This window comes from Corythoichthys intestinalis, chromosome 4 (genome assembly GCF_030265065.1).
Source record: "Corythoichthys intestinalis isolate RoL2023-P3 chromosome 4, ASM3026506v1, whole genome shotgun sequence".
Lineage (NCBI taxonomy): Eukaryota > Metazoa > Chordata > Actinopteri > Syngnathiformes > Syngnathidae > Corythoichthys > Corythoichthys intestinalis.
In genome coordinates, this window is record NC_080398.1 from 1,297,289 (window position 1) to 1,316,002 (window position 18,714).

At 39.7% G+C, this 18,714-nt stretch overlaps 1 protein-coding gene across 2 annotated transcripts in view; it reads right to left on the reverse strand.

Annotated features, from left to right (window-relative positions):
* The window catches only part of LOC130914353 (mannosyl-oligosaccharide 1,2-alpha-mannosidase IA-like), a 390,270-nt gene that overhangs the window by 14,144 nt on the left and 357,412 nt on the right, over positions 1-18,714 (reverse strand). For both annotated transcript variants that reach the window (XM_057833457.1, XM_057833456.1), the window contains 4 exons: positions 18,546-18,640; positions 13,599-13,722; positions 10,297-10,390; positions 9,562-9,677 (listed from right to left, as the gene is read on the reverse strand). In XM_057833457.1, coding sequence (XP_057689440.1) covers positions 9,562-9,677; positions 10,297-10,390; positions 13,599-13,722; positions 18,546-18,640 — 429 coding nt within the window. The remainder of the gene's footprint in view (positions 1-9,561; positions 9,678-10,296; positions 10,391-13,598; positions 13,723-18,545; positions 18,641-18,714) is intronic.

Genomic DNA, 18,714 nt, shown 5'->3' on the forward strand with positions numbered 1-18,714 from the left:
GGCTGGGTCTTTCAGCATAACTGATCCCAAACACACAGCCAGAGCAACAAAGGAGTGGCTTCGTAAGAAGCATTTCAAGGTCCTGGAGTGGACTAGCCAGTCTCCAGATCTCAACGTCATAGAAAATCTGTGGGGGGAGTTGAAAGTCCGTGTTGCCCAACGACAGCCCCAAAACATCACTGCTCTAGAGGAGATCTGCATGGAGGAATGGGCCAGAATACCAGCAACAGTGTGTGAAAAGCTAGTGAAGAGTTACAGAAAACGTTTGGCCTACGTTATTGCCAACAAAGGGTACATAACAAAGTATTGAGATGAACTTTTGGTATTGACCAAATAATTATTTTCCACCATGATTTGCAAATAAATTCTTTAAAAATCAAACAATGTGATTTTCTGTTTTTTTCCCCACATTCTGTCTCTCATGGTTGAGGTTTACCCATGTTGACAATTACAGGCCTCTTTAATGTTTTCAAGTGGGATAACTTGCACAATTAGTGGTTGACTAAATACTTATTCGCCCCACTGTATATATTCTACATAAGATACCCTAACTTACCCATTTATAACCATCTACCTCCCATTTTATGAATCCAAATATCATCATAAACAACATATTGCATGCAAAGCAGCAGATTATCAGATTAACACATCTCATCTTCCTTAATATGACGGGACTAAATGAAGAGATGTTTGTGATAATGCTGCGGAAAACTAATCGGGGAATTGAATAATTGGTAAATTGCGCTCTTGTTCCAAGCGCTTTTTTAATTAGCACCGTATTTTTATTTAAATGCCACGCGTAATGAGTTGCACCGCGACTCGGTCCTTCGATCTCACACTCATGCAAACACACACACGCGATCGACCTTGGCCCTTTAAATAACACGGCACAGGGGTAAACCGGCACATTTGCAATTAGCGCCTGCGCTACCAGTTTGACCGTCGATCTTAACGGCCTTTAATGTTGTTTTCTTTTATTATGATAATTGCAACCTCGGGGAATGCGCTCAACTCCAGCTTTGTCAGAGATTTTTTTCATTTTATTGGTAGCGTCATTTCCCTGTAGACCAATACGAAGCGAGCGTCCATGTGTTTGTTTTTTTTTGGTAGATTAAATATAGTTAAATTTGATACATGAATTTCATTATACAGTGGGGCAAATAAGTATTTAGTCAACCACTAATTGTGCAAGTTCTCCCACTTGAAAATATTAGCGAGGCCTGTAATTGTCAACATGGGTAAACCTCAACCATGAGAGACAGAATGTGGAATAAAAACAGAAAATCACATTGTTTGATTTTTAAAGAATTTATTTGCAAATCATGGTGGAAAATAAGTATTTGGTCAATACCAAAAGTTCATCTCAATGCTTTGTTATGTACCCTCTGTATGCAATAACGGAGGCCAAACGTTTTCTGTAACTCTTCACAAGCTTTTCACACACTGTTGCTGGTATTTTGGCCCATTCCTCCATGCAGATCTCCTCTAGAGCAGTGATGTTTTGGGGCTGTCGTTGGGCAACACGGACTTTCAACTCCTTCCACAGATTTTCTATGGGGTTGAGATCTGGAGACAGGCTAGGCCACTCCAGGACCTTGAAATGTTTCTTACAAAGCCAATCCTTTGTTGCCCTGGCTGTGTGTTTGGGATCATTGTCATGCTGAAAGACCCAGCCACGTCTCATCTTCAACGCCCTTGCTGAATGAAGGAGATTTTAACTCAAAATCTCTCGATACATTGCCCCATTCATTCTTTCCTTTACACAGATCAGTCGTCCTGGTCCCTTTGCAGAAAAACAGCCCCAAAGCATTATGTTTCCACCCCTGTGCTTCACAGTGGGTATGGTGTTCTTTGGATGCTATTCAGTATTCTTTCCCCTCCAAACACGAGAACCAGTGTTTCTACCAAAAAGTTCTATTTTGGTTTCATCTGACCATAACACATTCTCCCAGTCCTTTTCTGAATCATCCAAATGCTCTCTAGCGAACCGCAGACGGGCCTGGACGTGTACTTTCTTCAGCAGGGGGACACGTATGGCAGTGCAGGATTTGAGTCCCTGGCGGCACATTGTGTTACTGATAGTAGCCTTTGTTACTGTGGTCCCAGCTCTCTGTAGGACATTCACTAGGTCCCCCCGTGTGGTTCTGGGATTTTTGCTCACCGTTCTTGTTATCATTTTGACGCCACGGGGGGTGATCTTGCATGGAGCCCCAGATCGAGGGAGATTATCTGTGGTCTTGTATGTCTTCCATTTTCTAATAATTGCACCCACAGGTGATTTCTTTACACCAAGCGTTTTACTTATTGCAGATTCAGTCTTCCCAGCCTGGTGCAGGGCTACAATTTTGTCTCTGGTGTCCTTCGACAGCTCTTTGTTTGGCGTGTGACTGACTGAGTTTGTGGACAGGTTTCTTTTATACCGATAATGAGTTAAAACAGATGCTATTAATACAGGTAACGAGTCGAGCCTCGTTAGACCTCTTTAGAAGAAGTTAGACCTCTTTGACAGCCAGAAATCTTGCTTGTTTGTAGGTGACCAAATACTTATTTTCCACTGTAATTTGTAAATAAATTCTTTAAAAATCAAACAATGCGAGTTTCTGTTTTTTTTCTCCACATTCTGTCTCTCATGGTTGAGGTTTACCCATGTTGACAATTAGAGGCCTCTCTCATCTTTTAAGTAGGAGACCTTGCACAAAGGTAGTTACGCATTAAATTTACTCCATTAATATATCTTTGAGTAACTTTGTGAGAAAATGTACTTCTAAGAGTAGTTTTCCTCTTTAGTCTACATGTTAGATTTTCCTTTTTTGCCTGAGATGCCAAACTGTGGCTCCATCAGTTTCGCCAGAGATGTCAGAACAATAATCACATGACTCCATTATGCCAATCAGACTCAAGCCTGCTGTTCTTTGATCACGCCGGCCTGATCAATCACATGGAGTCTTTAAAGCACCTTAAAAAATTAAGTATTTGACATAGAGTGCCACCGACAACATGACTTAAAATCAGTGTTTTAACCTCTCTCCCAGTTTTTATTTGGCGCCGATTGACCATGTAAAACCAGAGATATGATCCTTTTAATATCATAGTAGGAATTACGGTTTCTCCACTAGAGGGCACTCATGCTGTTTGGACGAATGATGCTTCATTTGTGTAGATTTTTTTTTTCTCTTGCTGCAATTCTTTTTTGTTGTTGTATTTTTTTGTCTTAATGTGGTTATATATTAGGTTATAGAACAGTATTATAATAATAACAGTTCGTGTCGATACTCGAACTTTGTGCTGAGGAAAAAAAAAATATTGTTTAAAAAAAAAATCGTAACCAGTTACTCACAATGTTACTCATTACTTGAGTATTGTTTTCGCAAAATACTTTTTTTTTTTTTTTTTTACTTGTACTAGTGTACATTTTTGGGATAAGTACTTTTACTTGAGTAAAATTAATTTGAAGTGACGCAACTTACTTGAGTAAATTTTTTGGCTAAACTATCCACCTCTGCTTATATGTTCTTCATAGGTTATTGGCTGCCATTGATAGAGGTAGACATTGTCATGAATGAGTTATAGAAACTGAGAGCATGCATATAGAATAGCTACATTAGGTACATTGTTGTCAGTAACGCTTTATATTAATCTCATTACTTTCTTTCAGTAACAAGCAATCTAACACGTTCATTTTTCTAAACCAGTTATCTGATTAGTTTCCTTAGTGTCTGTGTGTTACTATTTTGTTATTGTCTCCTAATGTATGTAGAATAAAGAATATTGTTGTCGCGTACGAAGAGTTTTATTTAAACAGATAATGTTCGTTTCCATGGTAACCACTCATAGTTACTTCCTGTTTTGATCTTGAGTCACACGCGCTAAGTGTTAAAAGACTGAGAAAGATGTGTGACAGGCCAGCGCGGGTGTACATTCGGGTGCAGCCACCTGTTGAGATGTCCGAGTGTGTCCATGAATGAACGTGGGTATTCTTCCTTCATTCTGGAGGGTTCCAGCGATAGGTTGGAGCCGCTACTTTGCCAGCTGTTTCGTAGCTTTGCCGTTTCAACCTTGGGTAGTTGTTGCTTCCACTCGTCCTCGCGAAGTCCGCAAGAATTGTTTACATCATATTCGTGTTGCAAATTTATGCAGTGAGGTGACGTGTTCGTTCAGCATTTTTGGGATGTGTTGTAAGTCCGATTGAGTGTAAAGTGCTTAGTTGCCGCCACGTTTTGTGGCCAAATTGACCGCGTGTGTGTACGGCGTACTTGCGGGTCGTGCGCGCGCATTCGCGCCCGCCACCACCTTTGTGTTTATTGCACTGTGCAATTCATTTGTGTGTTGTTGGTTATTATACCGTCAGTTTGCATTGTTTAACATTGGCACTGATATGCTGTTAACCCTAAACCCTAACCCAAAGTTCAGTATTTTTGACATTAGGCTTAATCTTCGAGTTAGCGGGGGTTTAATTAGTCGGAAGAAGTTGATTTCAACAAATTCCATGCAGTTTCTTAGTTATTTGTTGGTATTAGGGCTACGGAGTTGCTAAGAAAGCGCGAGTCAATGCTGGACTCGAAGATTAAGCCTTATGTGAAAAATTGTGATCTTCCCCTATAATTTCAATGATCAGAAAGTCAATTAGAGTACATGCGATGACAGTTTTCTGTTGTCTTTCTTATGTTGAGGCAGCAAAGGGAGAAAAATTGGTAAAAACTATGATAAATTACTTTTAAATAATTGTGTTACATTGATAATAATCAGTAAAGTAACTAGATTACTTTTTGAGGCAAAATTAGTACTCCAATTTACTTTTTCTAGTAATCTATGACAACACTAATTAGGTATGCACATGTATTCATAATTATGAGATTAAATGCAGATTCAATCATGGCAAAATTTAATATTTTTCTGATTGTTTTGAAAATTGGGTTTTATTTTTTACTTGAATATTTTTTGGAGTCCATATATTTTCTCGCAGTATTTAATAATTTCGATGTAAAAAAAAATCCTGTTTCGTTCTGATGCAAAAAGCATAAAGATTAGGATCATTTTCATATCGGTTGTATTTTTTTTTCTTATCAAGTGATAAAAGATATTTTTTGAAAGCAGTCGTGTTGTGAATATAAAGTTAAAATATATTAACAACAAAATCATTTAAATACATTTTTCCCTCCAAGCTGCAGTAAAAGTCACTTTTCGTTAGGTTATTTTAGTTAGGATTAAGCTAATTTTTGCATCAGTAGCCAATTTTACTTATTTTCTAAATAAGGTTATAGTATGTTTAATGGCATTGTTTTGATGATAAAGAAAAAAAAATCAAATGTTTTCCAAGCTAAAATCATCATTTTTGCCAAGTATTTTTGTTTAGGTTAAGATCATTAAAAACAAAAAACAAAACAGTTATTCATGTTTAATTATGATACAAAATTAATAATGAAAAAAAAAAAACAGTTTTGAAAACAAATGAAACACAATTTATTCTTTTTCAAAGCTAAAGTTCAGCTACTGTTTTTTTCATATTCTCCCCTAAATTGTCTGATTTCAGTAGCATTTAACTTGGGCTCCCACCATCAAGCTTTGTTACATAAAAAACTCTGAACCCAAGTCACATTTGAAAAGTTTCTAATAGTACCTATTAAAAATCCACAAAAACCTTTCAAAAGTCTTAAATGTCAAGCGATGGGAGTGCAAAGTTAAACAGGAGCAGGGATTCCAAATGTGGCATTCAAAGGCCTTATTACATGCTAAATTGGAGAAGAGAGAAATAACATTCAAATTAAAACTGTGGAAAGAGACCAAAGCACCTGAAGCAAAATCCGGCCTATCAATTCAATTTCAATTGCAGTACATGAATGCCTTACTGCCAGTAGAGGGCGCCTAAGAGGATCATCAGAGCATCAAAAATGCTAAATTGATGGTAGCTTTTGCATTGCATGCAAAGCTACTATATATGCTATTATTTTTTATTCTCATTATTTTTATTCTTAATGTTATTCCTTATTCTCCCCAATTTTCAGCGCACCGCCCAGCCAAAACTGATTCACCGACACCATTTACACACCAAAACGACTTTCGTTCGACACCCCAAAAATGACCGTTCGAGTTTTTTTTTGGGAAAAAAATAAAAATAAAAAAATGCTACTTGTCCCACAATTTTTGTCCAAATCACATCATTTATACATCAAAAAATTCAGGGTGCTACGTGGCACAAAAATTCTCTTCGGTTTTTGCCAAAAACATACCCATTCATGACTAAAGGCCAAAATTTCATATTGATTTCCAATAGCCCTATCTGCCATTCATTTCAATTGCTCAAAAGCTTCCATTGACTCCTATTGATTTCCAATCCAAGTGACTCAATATCAACAGCAAGTTACCCATAAATGCCCCCAAATCAACAGGAAGTTACCCTGAAATGTGCCAAAGTCCAAAGGAAAAGACCCAATATCCACAGGAAATTACCCCCAGTCCTCCCAATCAACAGGAAGCAAACCGATATCAATAGGAAATGACACCGAAATGCCCCTAAATCAACAGGAAGTGACCAGATATCAACAGGAAGTTACCCCTAAATGCCCCCAAATCAACAGGAAGTTACCCTAAAATGTCCCAAAGTCAACAGGAAGTGATTTGATATCTACAGGAAGTCCGAGATTCCTCACAATCAGCAGGAAGTGACAAGATTCAGTTTTTGCTAAACACGTACAATTCGGCAAAAATTTGCCTAACACATACCCATTAATTTCTTATTTCCGTACGCTGAGATGATGTGTCCAGAATCATGCGTGTTCTCCTGTTTAATGTCGCTGTTGATTCCCGCCTTCAGGGTGCGCGCTGTTGTGATGTCACACGTCGACTGTTGAATTTCAGATTTTAAGCGCGTCCGGTTTGCACGGTCCACCCCAGACCAGTGCGTAACCTATCATTTGGACTGTGAGATTGATGATCCTGGCTGTATCTGGTGCACTGAGGCGTTCAGTCAACGTGATTGCTATGTGAACTTGGCAAGCTGACGCCGGATCTGGCGGACAGTCACTACATAAAAAAATTCAGGATGCTACGTGGCACAAAAGTTCTCCTCGGTTTTTGCTAAAAATGTATAGTTCAGCCAAAAATTGCCAAAAACATACCAATTCAGGACTAAAGGTCAAAATCCGAGATGCCATAAAATCAACACGAAGTGACAAGATTCAGTTTTTGCTAAGCACGTACAGTTCGGCCAAAATTTGCCTACAACATACCCATTAATTTCTTCTTTCTTGCATCTGCAATGTTTCATATCACGTCACTGCTGGAATAATCAATTTTTCTCACAGTTACATTGACAAAATTGCATCACAATAACAAGGCAGGGGTAGAAAAGGTGTAGAACACCAGTAGATGAGCATCTTGTCCTTAGCAGACGAACTGAAGCAGTGAATTATGCCAAGTTAAAGAGGATGAGTCCCCAGCGTGAGGGGACATGGATTCGGAGGAAGAGGATTTGATTAATAAAATGAAAAAATATCTTTATTTATCATGAACAGACCTTCCAAGATCCATACATTGGCCCCGATATATCGGCTAGCTAATATATGGGACGACCTTTTTTTTTCCTTTTTTTAAACCTGTCTTGTTCAGCTGTTTGACACGGAGAATGGAAGTCTAAGTGCCCGGTTGGTCTGAACTGTTTTAATGTTTCACATTGAGAGTATGACATACTCCCATTGTGATCATTCAACATCCCTCGTTTATTATGACAAAGCAGGATGGGGTTATGGGGCAACAGAAGAAAAGAAACACTAGAGAACAAATAAAAGAAACACATTGAACATCTACACTAATTTCTATGCCTGATCGGTCGGGTCCGATCACGTCATTTTCAAAGTATCGGAACTAGCAAAAAAATATGGGACATGCCTTTTTTAAAATATATATATTTTTTAATTAAATTGTTTTCTAATTGTATTTAACGTTACAGACAAAATGTCTTACACTGATCGAGAATATTTAGTTTTGGCTTAAAGTAGGGCTATCAAATTTATCGTGTTAACGGCGGTAATTATTTTTTTTTCAAATTAATCACGATAAAATATTTAACGCAATTAACGCATGCGCTGCACGACCCGCTCACGCATTGTCGCGTTCAATCTATAATGGCGCCGTTTTACCTATATATAGAGCTAAAAGGCAGCGTAAAATGAGTAGAGTGAATTTTGGTGGTCTTTGAAGCCTTTTTTTAAATGGCTAAAACCTTACAATGCCTCTATCAACAATTAGAAATATCGTGCGAAGCAATGTGGGGAAGAAAGGTAGTAGTTGATCTTTTTTCTTAACACCCTATGTTATTTCTCAACGAAGAGAAGATATATCAATTGGTGCCACTACGCACAGTCATGGTTCCACTTCCCATCATGCTTTTGGGCAGAACAGTTAAATGGCTACAGTATCATATACTGAAAGCTCAACAAATACACTAGATGGCAATATTTAGTCACAATATACAAAGTCACATTTATCCTTTAAGAATTACAAGTCTTTCTATCCGTGGATCCCTCTCACAGAAAGAATGTTAATAATGTACTGTAAATGCCATCTTGAAGATCTATTGTCATAATAAACAAATACAGTACTTATGTACTGTATGTTGCATGTATATATTCGTCTGAGTTTTATTCATTTTTTTCTTAATGCATTGCCAAAATGTATATGATCGGGAAAAATTATCGGGAATGATTGGAATTGAATCGGGAGCAAAAAAAAAAAAAAGCAATCAGATCAGGAAATATCGGGATCGGATCAGGAGCAAAAAAACATGATCGGAACAACCCTACTAATTACTAATATGTTGGTGCTATCGTCAGCTAGATGTATTTCCGGTTGAAACCATGTGGGGGTCCTGTTGACCAGGGAAAGAGGGGGACGGGGGTGGGGGAGTCTATAAGCTAAGTGATTGAAAGGGGTAGAGTGTACACAAATCAGCTCTGTGATCTAGAACCCAGTAATCATGTGAATCCCTTGTGAGTGTAAGCCCATTGGCGACCGACCCTACGCCGCCCCCATCGCCAGGAGCGCGCCCTGTCACATCCAGCCGCACACGAGCCCCACCAAGTGCGCGACAGCCACGCAGACGAGTGGAGACGCAACGCGGGCGCCAACCCAGGGCCACGGCCCCCACCCAGCCAGCCCGGGGAGGGAGGCCGGGTGGGACGGGGTTCAGCGCAGCTCATCCCTCCTCCCGCAGCCCAGCAAAGGCGCCATCGTCCCCCCGGGATCCAGGGTGGTCCCCCGGGCCACCCGCGCACCCATCAACCGGCCCTCAGGGAGGGCAAGACGCACCACCACCCCAGGGCAAGGCAGGGTCCCCTGCCGGAGTAGGCAGCATCCAGCCGATACACCGGCGCCCAGCCAGCGACCCGCGACGGAGCACAGGGCGAATACCCAGTCAGAGAAGAGAGGGGAAGGCGGAGGCAGGATGATGCCGAGAAACCGCCGCGGGGCAACGCAAGATCTCAACCTCTAATAATGACCATTTCCACCAGGTTTAATTCTTCTTGAGCTCCGATCATAAAATCGCCAATGCTTAGCGTAGCGTACCTCCAGAGCGTTGTAGTACATGTTCTTGGCATCCTCGTCCGTCTTGTCCGACATCAGGTACGACTTAATGAGGTACTCGTAGAAACTGTCTCCCAATCCGCCTATGGATACGTGATCTGGGAAGAACAAGTAGTCACTCTGAGTCAGTCAACATTAACTCATTCGGCATTGACGCGTATGTTTATGATGTTGCGGTTTCCTAAGGTGTCGCCTCACACGGCGTCGACACCGTCCGTCAATTGTTCCGCTTATTAATGCGCAACATCAAAGCAGGCTCTGCCGAGCTCCCGCCGCTTTTGCCTTATTGAAATGATAATGAATTCAATTACTTTGGAAAATTGGATCCTTTCCGATTTACCAGAAAAGGCGTGAAAATGATCAGGGTGGTGTAGGGGGTCTGCTACGCAACGATTCCGCATGAATACAGAGGCTAATTGTTGCTAGTTGCCTATGTTATCTCACAGAAAGGAAGGAGTGTGTGTGTATGTGTGTCAAGGACAAACACTAGCGAGCGGCATTGTGAGAACATGGTGTGGGAGTCGCATGCACGCCCCTGCTGAAATATCATATTCAGCTATGAATTTCAATGTGAACTCGAGTGAAGCTCAACAGGATTTACTGTACGGCCAAAATATTAGGCACTTCTGCAGTATGACAGCATAAAGAGATTTTGATTTGCGATGTCAGTAAGAGGTGTAGCATTGTAATGTCAATCATTCACATAAGCGTACTCACGTTGGACCCAGTTTCCGCTGACCGGACTGAGGAAGTTGGGGTACAGGCCTTGGGGTTTCTCAATCTTATTCAGAAGCTTTCTGATGTTCATCACCTGTACAGTACAAACAAACCCATCAATAACAGAAGAAATCAAAACAAAGACTTTTTTTTTTTTTTTTTTAAATTGTAAAATGCATCAATTTCGTGCACTTTGACAGAAAAATGAAGAGGCTATGAAGAACTATACATTGTTTATTATTAGGGCTGTCAAACGATTAAAAATTTTAATCGAGTTAATTACAGCTTAAAAATTAATTAATCGTAATTAATCGCAATTAATCGCATTTCAAACCATCTCTAAAATATGCCATATTTTTCTGTAAATTATATATATATTCTGTAAAATAAATTGTTGGAATGGAAAGATAAGACACAAGATGGATATATACATTCAACATACGTTACCTAAGGACTGTTTTTTTTATTATAACAAATCAACAAGATGGCATTAACATTCTGTTAAAGCGGTCCATGGATAGAAAGACTTGTAGTTCTTAAAAGATAAATGTTAGTACAAGTTATAGAAATTTTATATTAAAACCCCTCTTAATGTTTTCGTTTTAATAAAATTTGTAAAATGTTCAATCAAAAAATAAACTAGTAGCCCGCCATTGTTGATGTCAATTAGTGATGCACGATAATACATTTTTCAACCGATATCGATAACCGATAATTTTCTGCCCCTTCCACCCGATAACCGATAAAGTCACTCCGATAATTCTATCCAAATATGTGTGTAAAATTTTTAAGTATACAAAGATCAAATGTTACTGTGCAAAAATGTAATTTACAGTGCCTTGCACCTTGTTTGTCGCAATTAACGCACATGTCCCGCTCAGACAGATTTAAATGACAGTAGAGTGAAATGCCCACTTGTTAATTGTGTTTTATGGAGTTTTGCCGCCCTCTGCTGGCGCTTGGGTGCGACTGATTTTATAGGCTTCAGCAATCATGAGCATTGGGTAAGTAATTATTGACATTAGAGATGCACGATAATATCGGTCACCGATAATTATCGGCCGATAAAGGCAATTATGACGTCACACAGATAATCCAGATAAAACGCAATTCAACCGATAATGCAATCCGATAATTATATACTTGATTTAGCCTCCAAATATGCGCAATCAACAGTTTTGTCCAATTCTGCTGGTTTTAAGGAGGTGTTTTTGCAGTGTAGTAATGTGATATATGTTAGGAATGGCTTATGTTTAAAGGCATTTTCGTGCAACTTGGGTGTTTACTCTCTAAGTAATTGTTGCCAAAAGCTTACCATTACACAACGTCATTGCCATTGTTTAGTTGTTGGAATTTACTACTTGTTCACATTTGATGTGGAAAAAAATAGCACTACAGTGCCTTGCAAAAGTATTCGGCCCCCTTGAACCTTGCAACCTTTCGCCACATTTTAGGCTTCAAACATAAAGATATAAAATCTTAATTTTTTTGTCAAGAATCAACAACAAGTGGGACACAATCGTGAAGTGGAACAAAATTTATTGGATAATTTCAACTTTTTTAACAAATAAAAAACTGAAAAGTGGGGCGTGCAATATTATTCGGCCCCCTTGCGTTAATACTTTGTAGCGCCACCTTTTGCTCCAATTACAGCTGCAAGTCGCTTGGGGTATGTTTCTATCAGTTTTGCGCATAGAGAGACTGACATTCTTGCCCATTCTTCCTTGCAAAACAGCTCGAGCTCAGTGAGGTTGGATGGAGAGTGTTTGTGAACAGCAGTCTTTAGCTCTTTCCACAGATTCTCGATTGGATTCAGGTCTGGACTTTGACTTGGCCATTCTAACACCTGGATACGTTTATTTTTTAACCATTCCATTGTAGATTTGGCTTTGTTTTGGATCATTGTCCTGTTGGAAGATAAATCTCCGTCCCAGTCTCAGGTCTTGTGCAGATACCAATAGGTTTTCTTCCAGAATGTTCCTGTATTTGGCTGCATCCATCTTCCCGTCAATTTTAACCATCTTCCCTGTCCCTGCTGAAGAAAAGCAGGCCCAAACCATGATGCTGCCACCACCATGTTTGACAGTGGGGATGGTGTGTTCAGGGTGATGAGCTGTGTTGCTTTTACGCCAAACATATCGTTTTGCATTGTGGCCAAAAAGTTCAATTTTGGTTTCATCTGACCAGAGCTCCTTTTTCCACATGTTTGGTGTGGCTCCCAGATGGCTTGTGGCAAACTTTAAACGAGACTTTTTATGGATATCTTTGAGAAATGGCTTTCTTCTTGCCACTCTTCCATAAAGGCCAGATTTGTGCAGTGTACGACTGATTGTTGTCTTATGGACAGAATCTCCCACCTCAGCTGTAGATCTCTGCAGTTCATCCAGAGTGTTCATGGGCCTCTTGGCTGCATCTCTGATCAGTTTTCTCCTTGTTTGAGAAGAAAGTTTGGAAGGATGGCCGGGTCTTGGTAGATTTGCAGTGGTCTGATGCTCCTTCCATTTCAATATGATGGCTTGCACAGTGCTCCTTGAGATGTTTAAAGCTTGGGAAATCTTTTTGTATCCAAATCCGGCTTTAAACTTCTCCACAACAGTATCTCGGACCTGCCTGGTGTGTTCCTTGGTTTTCATAATGCTCTCTGTACTTTAAACAGAACCCTGAGACTATCACAGAGCAGGTGCATTTATACGGAGACTTGATTACACACAGGTGGATTCTATTTATCATCATCGGTCATTTAGGACAACATTGGATCATTCAGAGATCCTCACTGAACTTCTGGAGTGAGTTTGCTGCACTGAAAGTAAAAGGGCCGAATAATATTGCACGCCCCACTTTTCAGTTTTTTATTTGTTAAAAAAGTTTAAATTATCCAATAAATGTTGTTCCACTTCACGATTGTGTCCCACTTGTTGTTGATTCTTGACAAAAAAATTAAATTTCATATCTTTATGTTTGAAGCCTGAAATGTGGCGAAAGGTTGCAAGATTCAAGGGGGCCGAATACTTTTGCAAGGCACTGTACAAACAGTAAATATGAGAAAAGCTACTGTTCCCTTCACCTGGCATTGGCTGCCACTGACGGCCAAAGACGTCCAATCAGTTTGAAGTGGGAGGGTTGCCACCCTCCCAGTTCAAATAGATTGGACGTCTACTAGTGATAAACTCATTCCAATTAACAAGAAAAGGATGTTGTTTTTGGTTTCAAGACCCACCTCAGCTAAAGTATGAAAATGTGTGACTTCTACACCGGAAAATATGCTATTTCGTCAGAATAAAACCCGAGCTGAATATTTCTACCTTCTCAGTATAGACGGGGTCACCAGAGAGTTCGCTGAGGTGAACAAATTCCAGGTGCAGGGTCCCGAACTCGGCCAGGATGCTGCTCCCGGCCGATGCCCAGCCCCAACTCCAACTACTGCCACTGCAACACAACGTAAAATGCACACAGAATAAGCAGCCACATACAAAAGACGTCTAACATTTGAAAACAAGTGCAAGCAGTGGAGTTTTTGTGATAGTAAAAGGTCACAGAGTGGTTTAGAAAATTCTATCTTGGCTTACTTCTTCACCTTACATGACCACCCATCACATAACATCCAGCCTTTCCATCCTGATGTGCAGTACAAGATAAGATAACGGAGCGAGCCAGCAGATGTCTACCTCGCTTGGTTGCACCCCACCCGACGCGTAAAGCAAAAGTAATAACTAAACAGACACTGTGTTTAAAATCACTGAAGCCGTGTTGCCTGTCTGTTTATTAGCTGCTTAATGGAGACGCGTTAATGCTTTGGAACAGATGAACGGTCCGGGCCAGTTCGTGCAATGTAATGCATGCAAATAATATTCAGGCCATTTTTGTTTACGCACATGGATTAACGCCTAATTGAAATCACATAAACACTCTACTATGAAGCACTCTGCTACATTAACTGGCAAGCACGCCAAACACTTGGTTAAAAGTTTTTAAATAGAAAATCTGGCCGTCGTATTTGGTCGAATGAGTTTGCTTTAGAGCAGGGGTGTCCAAACTTTTTGCAAAGGGGGCCAGATTTGGTGTGGTAAAAATTTGGGGGGCCGACCTTGGCTGACGTCCTTTACGAAGAACAATACATTTAAGCAAATTATAGCAAGCCGTTTTGTGTGTCACATTTGCTTTATTATAGGGCTGCAGCTATCGAATATTTTAGTAGTCGATTAATCGATGGACTAGTTTGTTCGAATAATCGAGTAATCGGATAAGGAACATGAAAAATTAAAACACCTGAGCTGAGCCTCAAATGATATAATTTTTTTTTTATATATAAGTGAGGATCTGTGTACAAACAAAAGAAAAATTGGTTAACTTGGATAGAAAAAGTCTGCTAGCTTAAATGCTATAAAATGCTAAAGTTTTTTTTACAATGCTCTTAACAAGTGCTTCAGACACATATTCCCACAAACTAAATTAAGAATGCATTAAAAAACATTCGCTCAAACAAAAAGTTAGCTTATGTTGGTCTTAACAGGGAGCAGTTGGATTCAGCCATGTGAAAAGAGGCAGACCAGAGGGCATTGGATCCACCCTCATCAGTAAAATTAAATGCAAACACTTTTAAAATCAACCATTACAATGCAACTTCAATTAAACGAATACTCGAAGCAACAAAATTTAGTTCGAATATTTTTTTCTAATCGAATACTCGAGTTAATCGATTAATCGTTGCAGCACTACTTTTTTTTATTTATTTATTTATTAATAATTTCAACAATTTTGCAACTAGCCTTTGTGGCTTTCTCCTTCGACTCTCGGGCTCTTGTGAAATACTGCTGCTGTAAAATTAAACTAGCTTCAAATTGCTTCAATTTCTCGCTACGCATCTTCCCTGTAATCTTGTTGTACATGTCGGCGTGTCTTGTTTGGTAATATCGCCTCACCTTGAACTCTTTAAAAACAGCGACTGTCTCTTTGCAAATGAGGCAGACACAGTTGTTGCGTATTTTAGTGAAGAAATAGTCCAATTTTCTATCCTTGAAGGGTCGGCCATCGCAGTCAACTTTCTTTTTTTTGTTGTTGTTGATTGTCGCCATTTTAGAAAATTGGGAGTAAAGGGTCACACGGGGTAATGTTGCTTACAGTGCTGCTGCCTTTTAGTGGGTAAATGAGGAGCAGCATTTGGTGTGTAAGCTAATTCGTATGCTTGTATCAGTACTGCTGACCAATTTATTAAGTCTGTGTGCAGGCCAAACATTATTGATTTTATGGATGAGACTGGGGGCCGGATGACATTTGACCACGGGCTGCATTTGGCCCCCGGGCCGGACTTTGGACATGTCTGCTTTAGAGGCTTGAATGAAGCTAACGCAAGATTTTGAAACGTAGGAGGAGAAACAAGGAGAAAACTTGTGCTAGGCACAAACATGCAGTGTTGTTTTTGTCAACGATGACGATAACGAAAGTACCGTAATTTTCAGACTATAAGCCGCTACGTTTTTCCTTCGTTTTGAATCCTTTGGCTTATAGTGAGTGCGGATTATTTGTTGATTTATTTGGGTCAATGGGTAACACTTTATTTGACAGCGGCGTCATAAAAATGTCATAATTATGATATGACAATCTCATTGGCATTACTGAATGCTTATAACAGATGTCATTAAGTGTCATCTTGCAAATTATGTCACTAACTCCATTTATGTCCAGCTCGGATCTTTTACATCCATTCAAAAAGTGAGATAATTTGTCGGATAACACTAAATGACCTCTGTTATAAGCATTTTTAATCCTCATGACAGTCTCATGTCATAATTATGATTGTATAATGGCAATTTTATAGTGCCACTGTCAAATAAAGTGTTACCAAATACCATAAGGAGCAATTAATGAAACAACTGGAACAGCAACTGAAGAAATAATTAGCACAGAACATAAATTTTGATTGTTATTTACATCTGTAGCGCTGCAGTGCATGCTAGGAGGCATGTTGGACAACAACAGTGTTGACAGCAGGTGGCAGCAGAGGTTGACTGTCTCCCTCAAGGGAGCAGTGATGGCCAAATGATGCTTCATCGAGTTCATTTGGTCTTATGACAATCGTATGATGCCGCTGTCAAATAACTAGAGGTGTGCGAAATTTCCGATTCTTAGATTATTCGCGATTCGGCCGTGGAAGATTCGAGAACGATTCAAAAACATCCAAATTCCGATTATTGAAATCTGTCAAGTAAAGCGGAAGTAAAACACTCAGCGCGCCGTGTGGTCTTCGGGACGCAATGAGGAACGGAGCGAGAGTAGCTAGACATCATGCTTGTCATTACCCGGTCTCTCAGGTAATGCCAATGCTCAACTCACGGCTCTAGCTCAACTCATGCCGCGAGATAAAAAAACAACAACATACCTGACTGCTGCCGACAGCTGCTACAAAGTACGCCCACATAATGTTAAGGTAGATATCATATTTATATAGGACTAGATGCATTATAGACTCGGTGGCGTTAGCAGCACATGTACAAAAAGCTAGATGCGAGTGTTAGTAAACGGCTGCCATCTTAAAGCAGTAGACTTCCCTGCAAGGCTGTTGTAGCGAATCGTCCAAGCGAACCTAATTAACCTTTTATCTAAAATACTCCTGAATCGGTAAAATATTGACTTGAATCTATCTTTAAAATAGTTTTAAATTTTCACGTCGAAAGTAGACAAAGGGGAAATTATGGAATAACGGGACAATTTTAACAACTTTAACGGTTGATTCACAACATTAAATTAATTGAATGTAGTTTAAAGCTGCTGATACAGAATCGGGATTTGAGTATATTATGTATTGTTTTTAACTGTTAATTTGACTTACTAACTTTACTTTTTTTTTTTTTTTTTCCATTTTTTGTAACTAATGTACAAAACATTAGCAGCTAATGGGGGGGGGGGGCATCAATAATCGATTTATAATCGAATCGTAGCCTCTGAATCGTAATCGAATCGTTAGGTGCCCAAAGATTCCCACCTCTACAAATAACGTGTTACCGGTTAATATCTTTTAGTGTAAATATCCCATAATAGAGTGAGGAAAGCTGCGGCTCTTAGTCCAGTGCAGCTTATCTATGAACAAATGTCGTTTTCGTGTCAAATTTGGTGGGTGGCAGCCTATAGTCAGGTGCGCCTTATACTGTAGTGCGAAAATTACGGTAATTCATCAACGAACAGATTTTTGATGACAATGACGTCACGACGACGAGCTAAAAACGTGTCTTGGGAGACTAAAACATAACGAGATGGATGCCAGCTGTAGTCGGACGAGACAAGATGAAAATTCGCCATAGTTTCCGTCATAAGTTCACAATGTATGATATTTTCTTATCGTATGTGTAGTTAGCACGCATTTTAGCAGCGTTTGGTTGTGTCACTCATGTGACGTGCTGCACCTCCCCCCGCTCCATACAGAGGCTTGGCGGTGATTAAGTGTGTGCCCATTCGAGGTTCCTTTTGTGAAACACATGTGCCAGGTGCTGCTTGGTAAGTTTTGTTTTCTTATTTTTGCTATGCCTTGTTGCTTTAGCCTTTATGGGTCTGTCCTGAGTGATCATCACCCACTAAACTAACTTGTCGCGTTAGCATTAGCATTTAGCACGGTGAATCGGTGAGTCTTCTTAAACTCTTGAAAAACTTTTTACATGCAGTTCGTGGCGTGGATGTGGGTATAATTAATTGAAAATACTGTTTTCCTGCCGAGTGTTTATTATCATGTAGATTTGTAGATGCTACAATATGTGCTAATCATGCTCATTTGAAATAGTTGGAAACCTTTATTTATTTTTGGAGTAATTTAAATTTCGCAGACAAAAACACTTTGAATAAACGTCATCATAAACTAGAAAAAGACAAACACATTTTGAGATGACTAAAATATGACTACGACTGATAAGAAAATTAAAAGGGCTGCTGAATACAACACTGGCTAGCAAACATGCCAAAATGGCAGACATCTTTGAACATTGATTGGACGAAAGAGCACGATTGGCCTGTCAATGTACGTGATTTACTTTCTTGGGGCACTCAAAATGCTTTGGCAGGCTGAATCTGGCCCCTGGGCCGCTATTTTTAAACCTGTGCTCTATTGGCTAGCTACCATTGTGTTAGAATGTTTGTGTTATTGGTGTGATAGTTCCCACATGTGCTCACTATATGCAGTTATTTAAATAACACATACATTATTACAAAGATGATTCATCTACATAAATGATAAATCCATTTTTCAGGTCAGTGCAGATGCTCACCTTCCCAAGTTAATGACTCCTCTCGGGATCCCTGTCGGCGTGTTGAAGGCCGGGAGCAACTTGGCGCCCAACTCCAACACTTTAGTCTTAAACAGCTGAAAAGACAAGACAGAAGAAAATTGGCTTAGTTTAATATGTGTAGTCAAATCTAACGTACTTTATCAGGCTT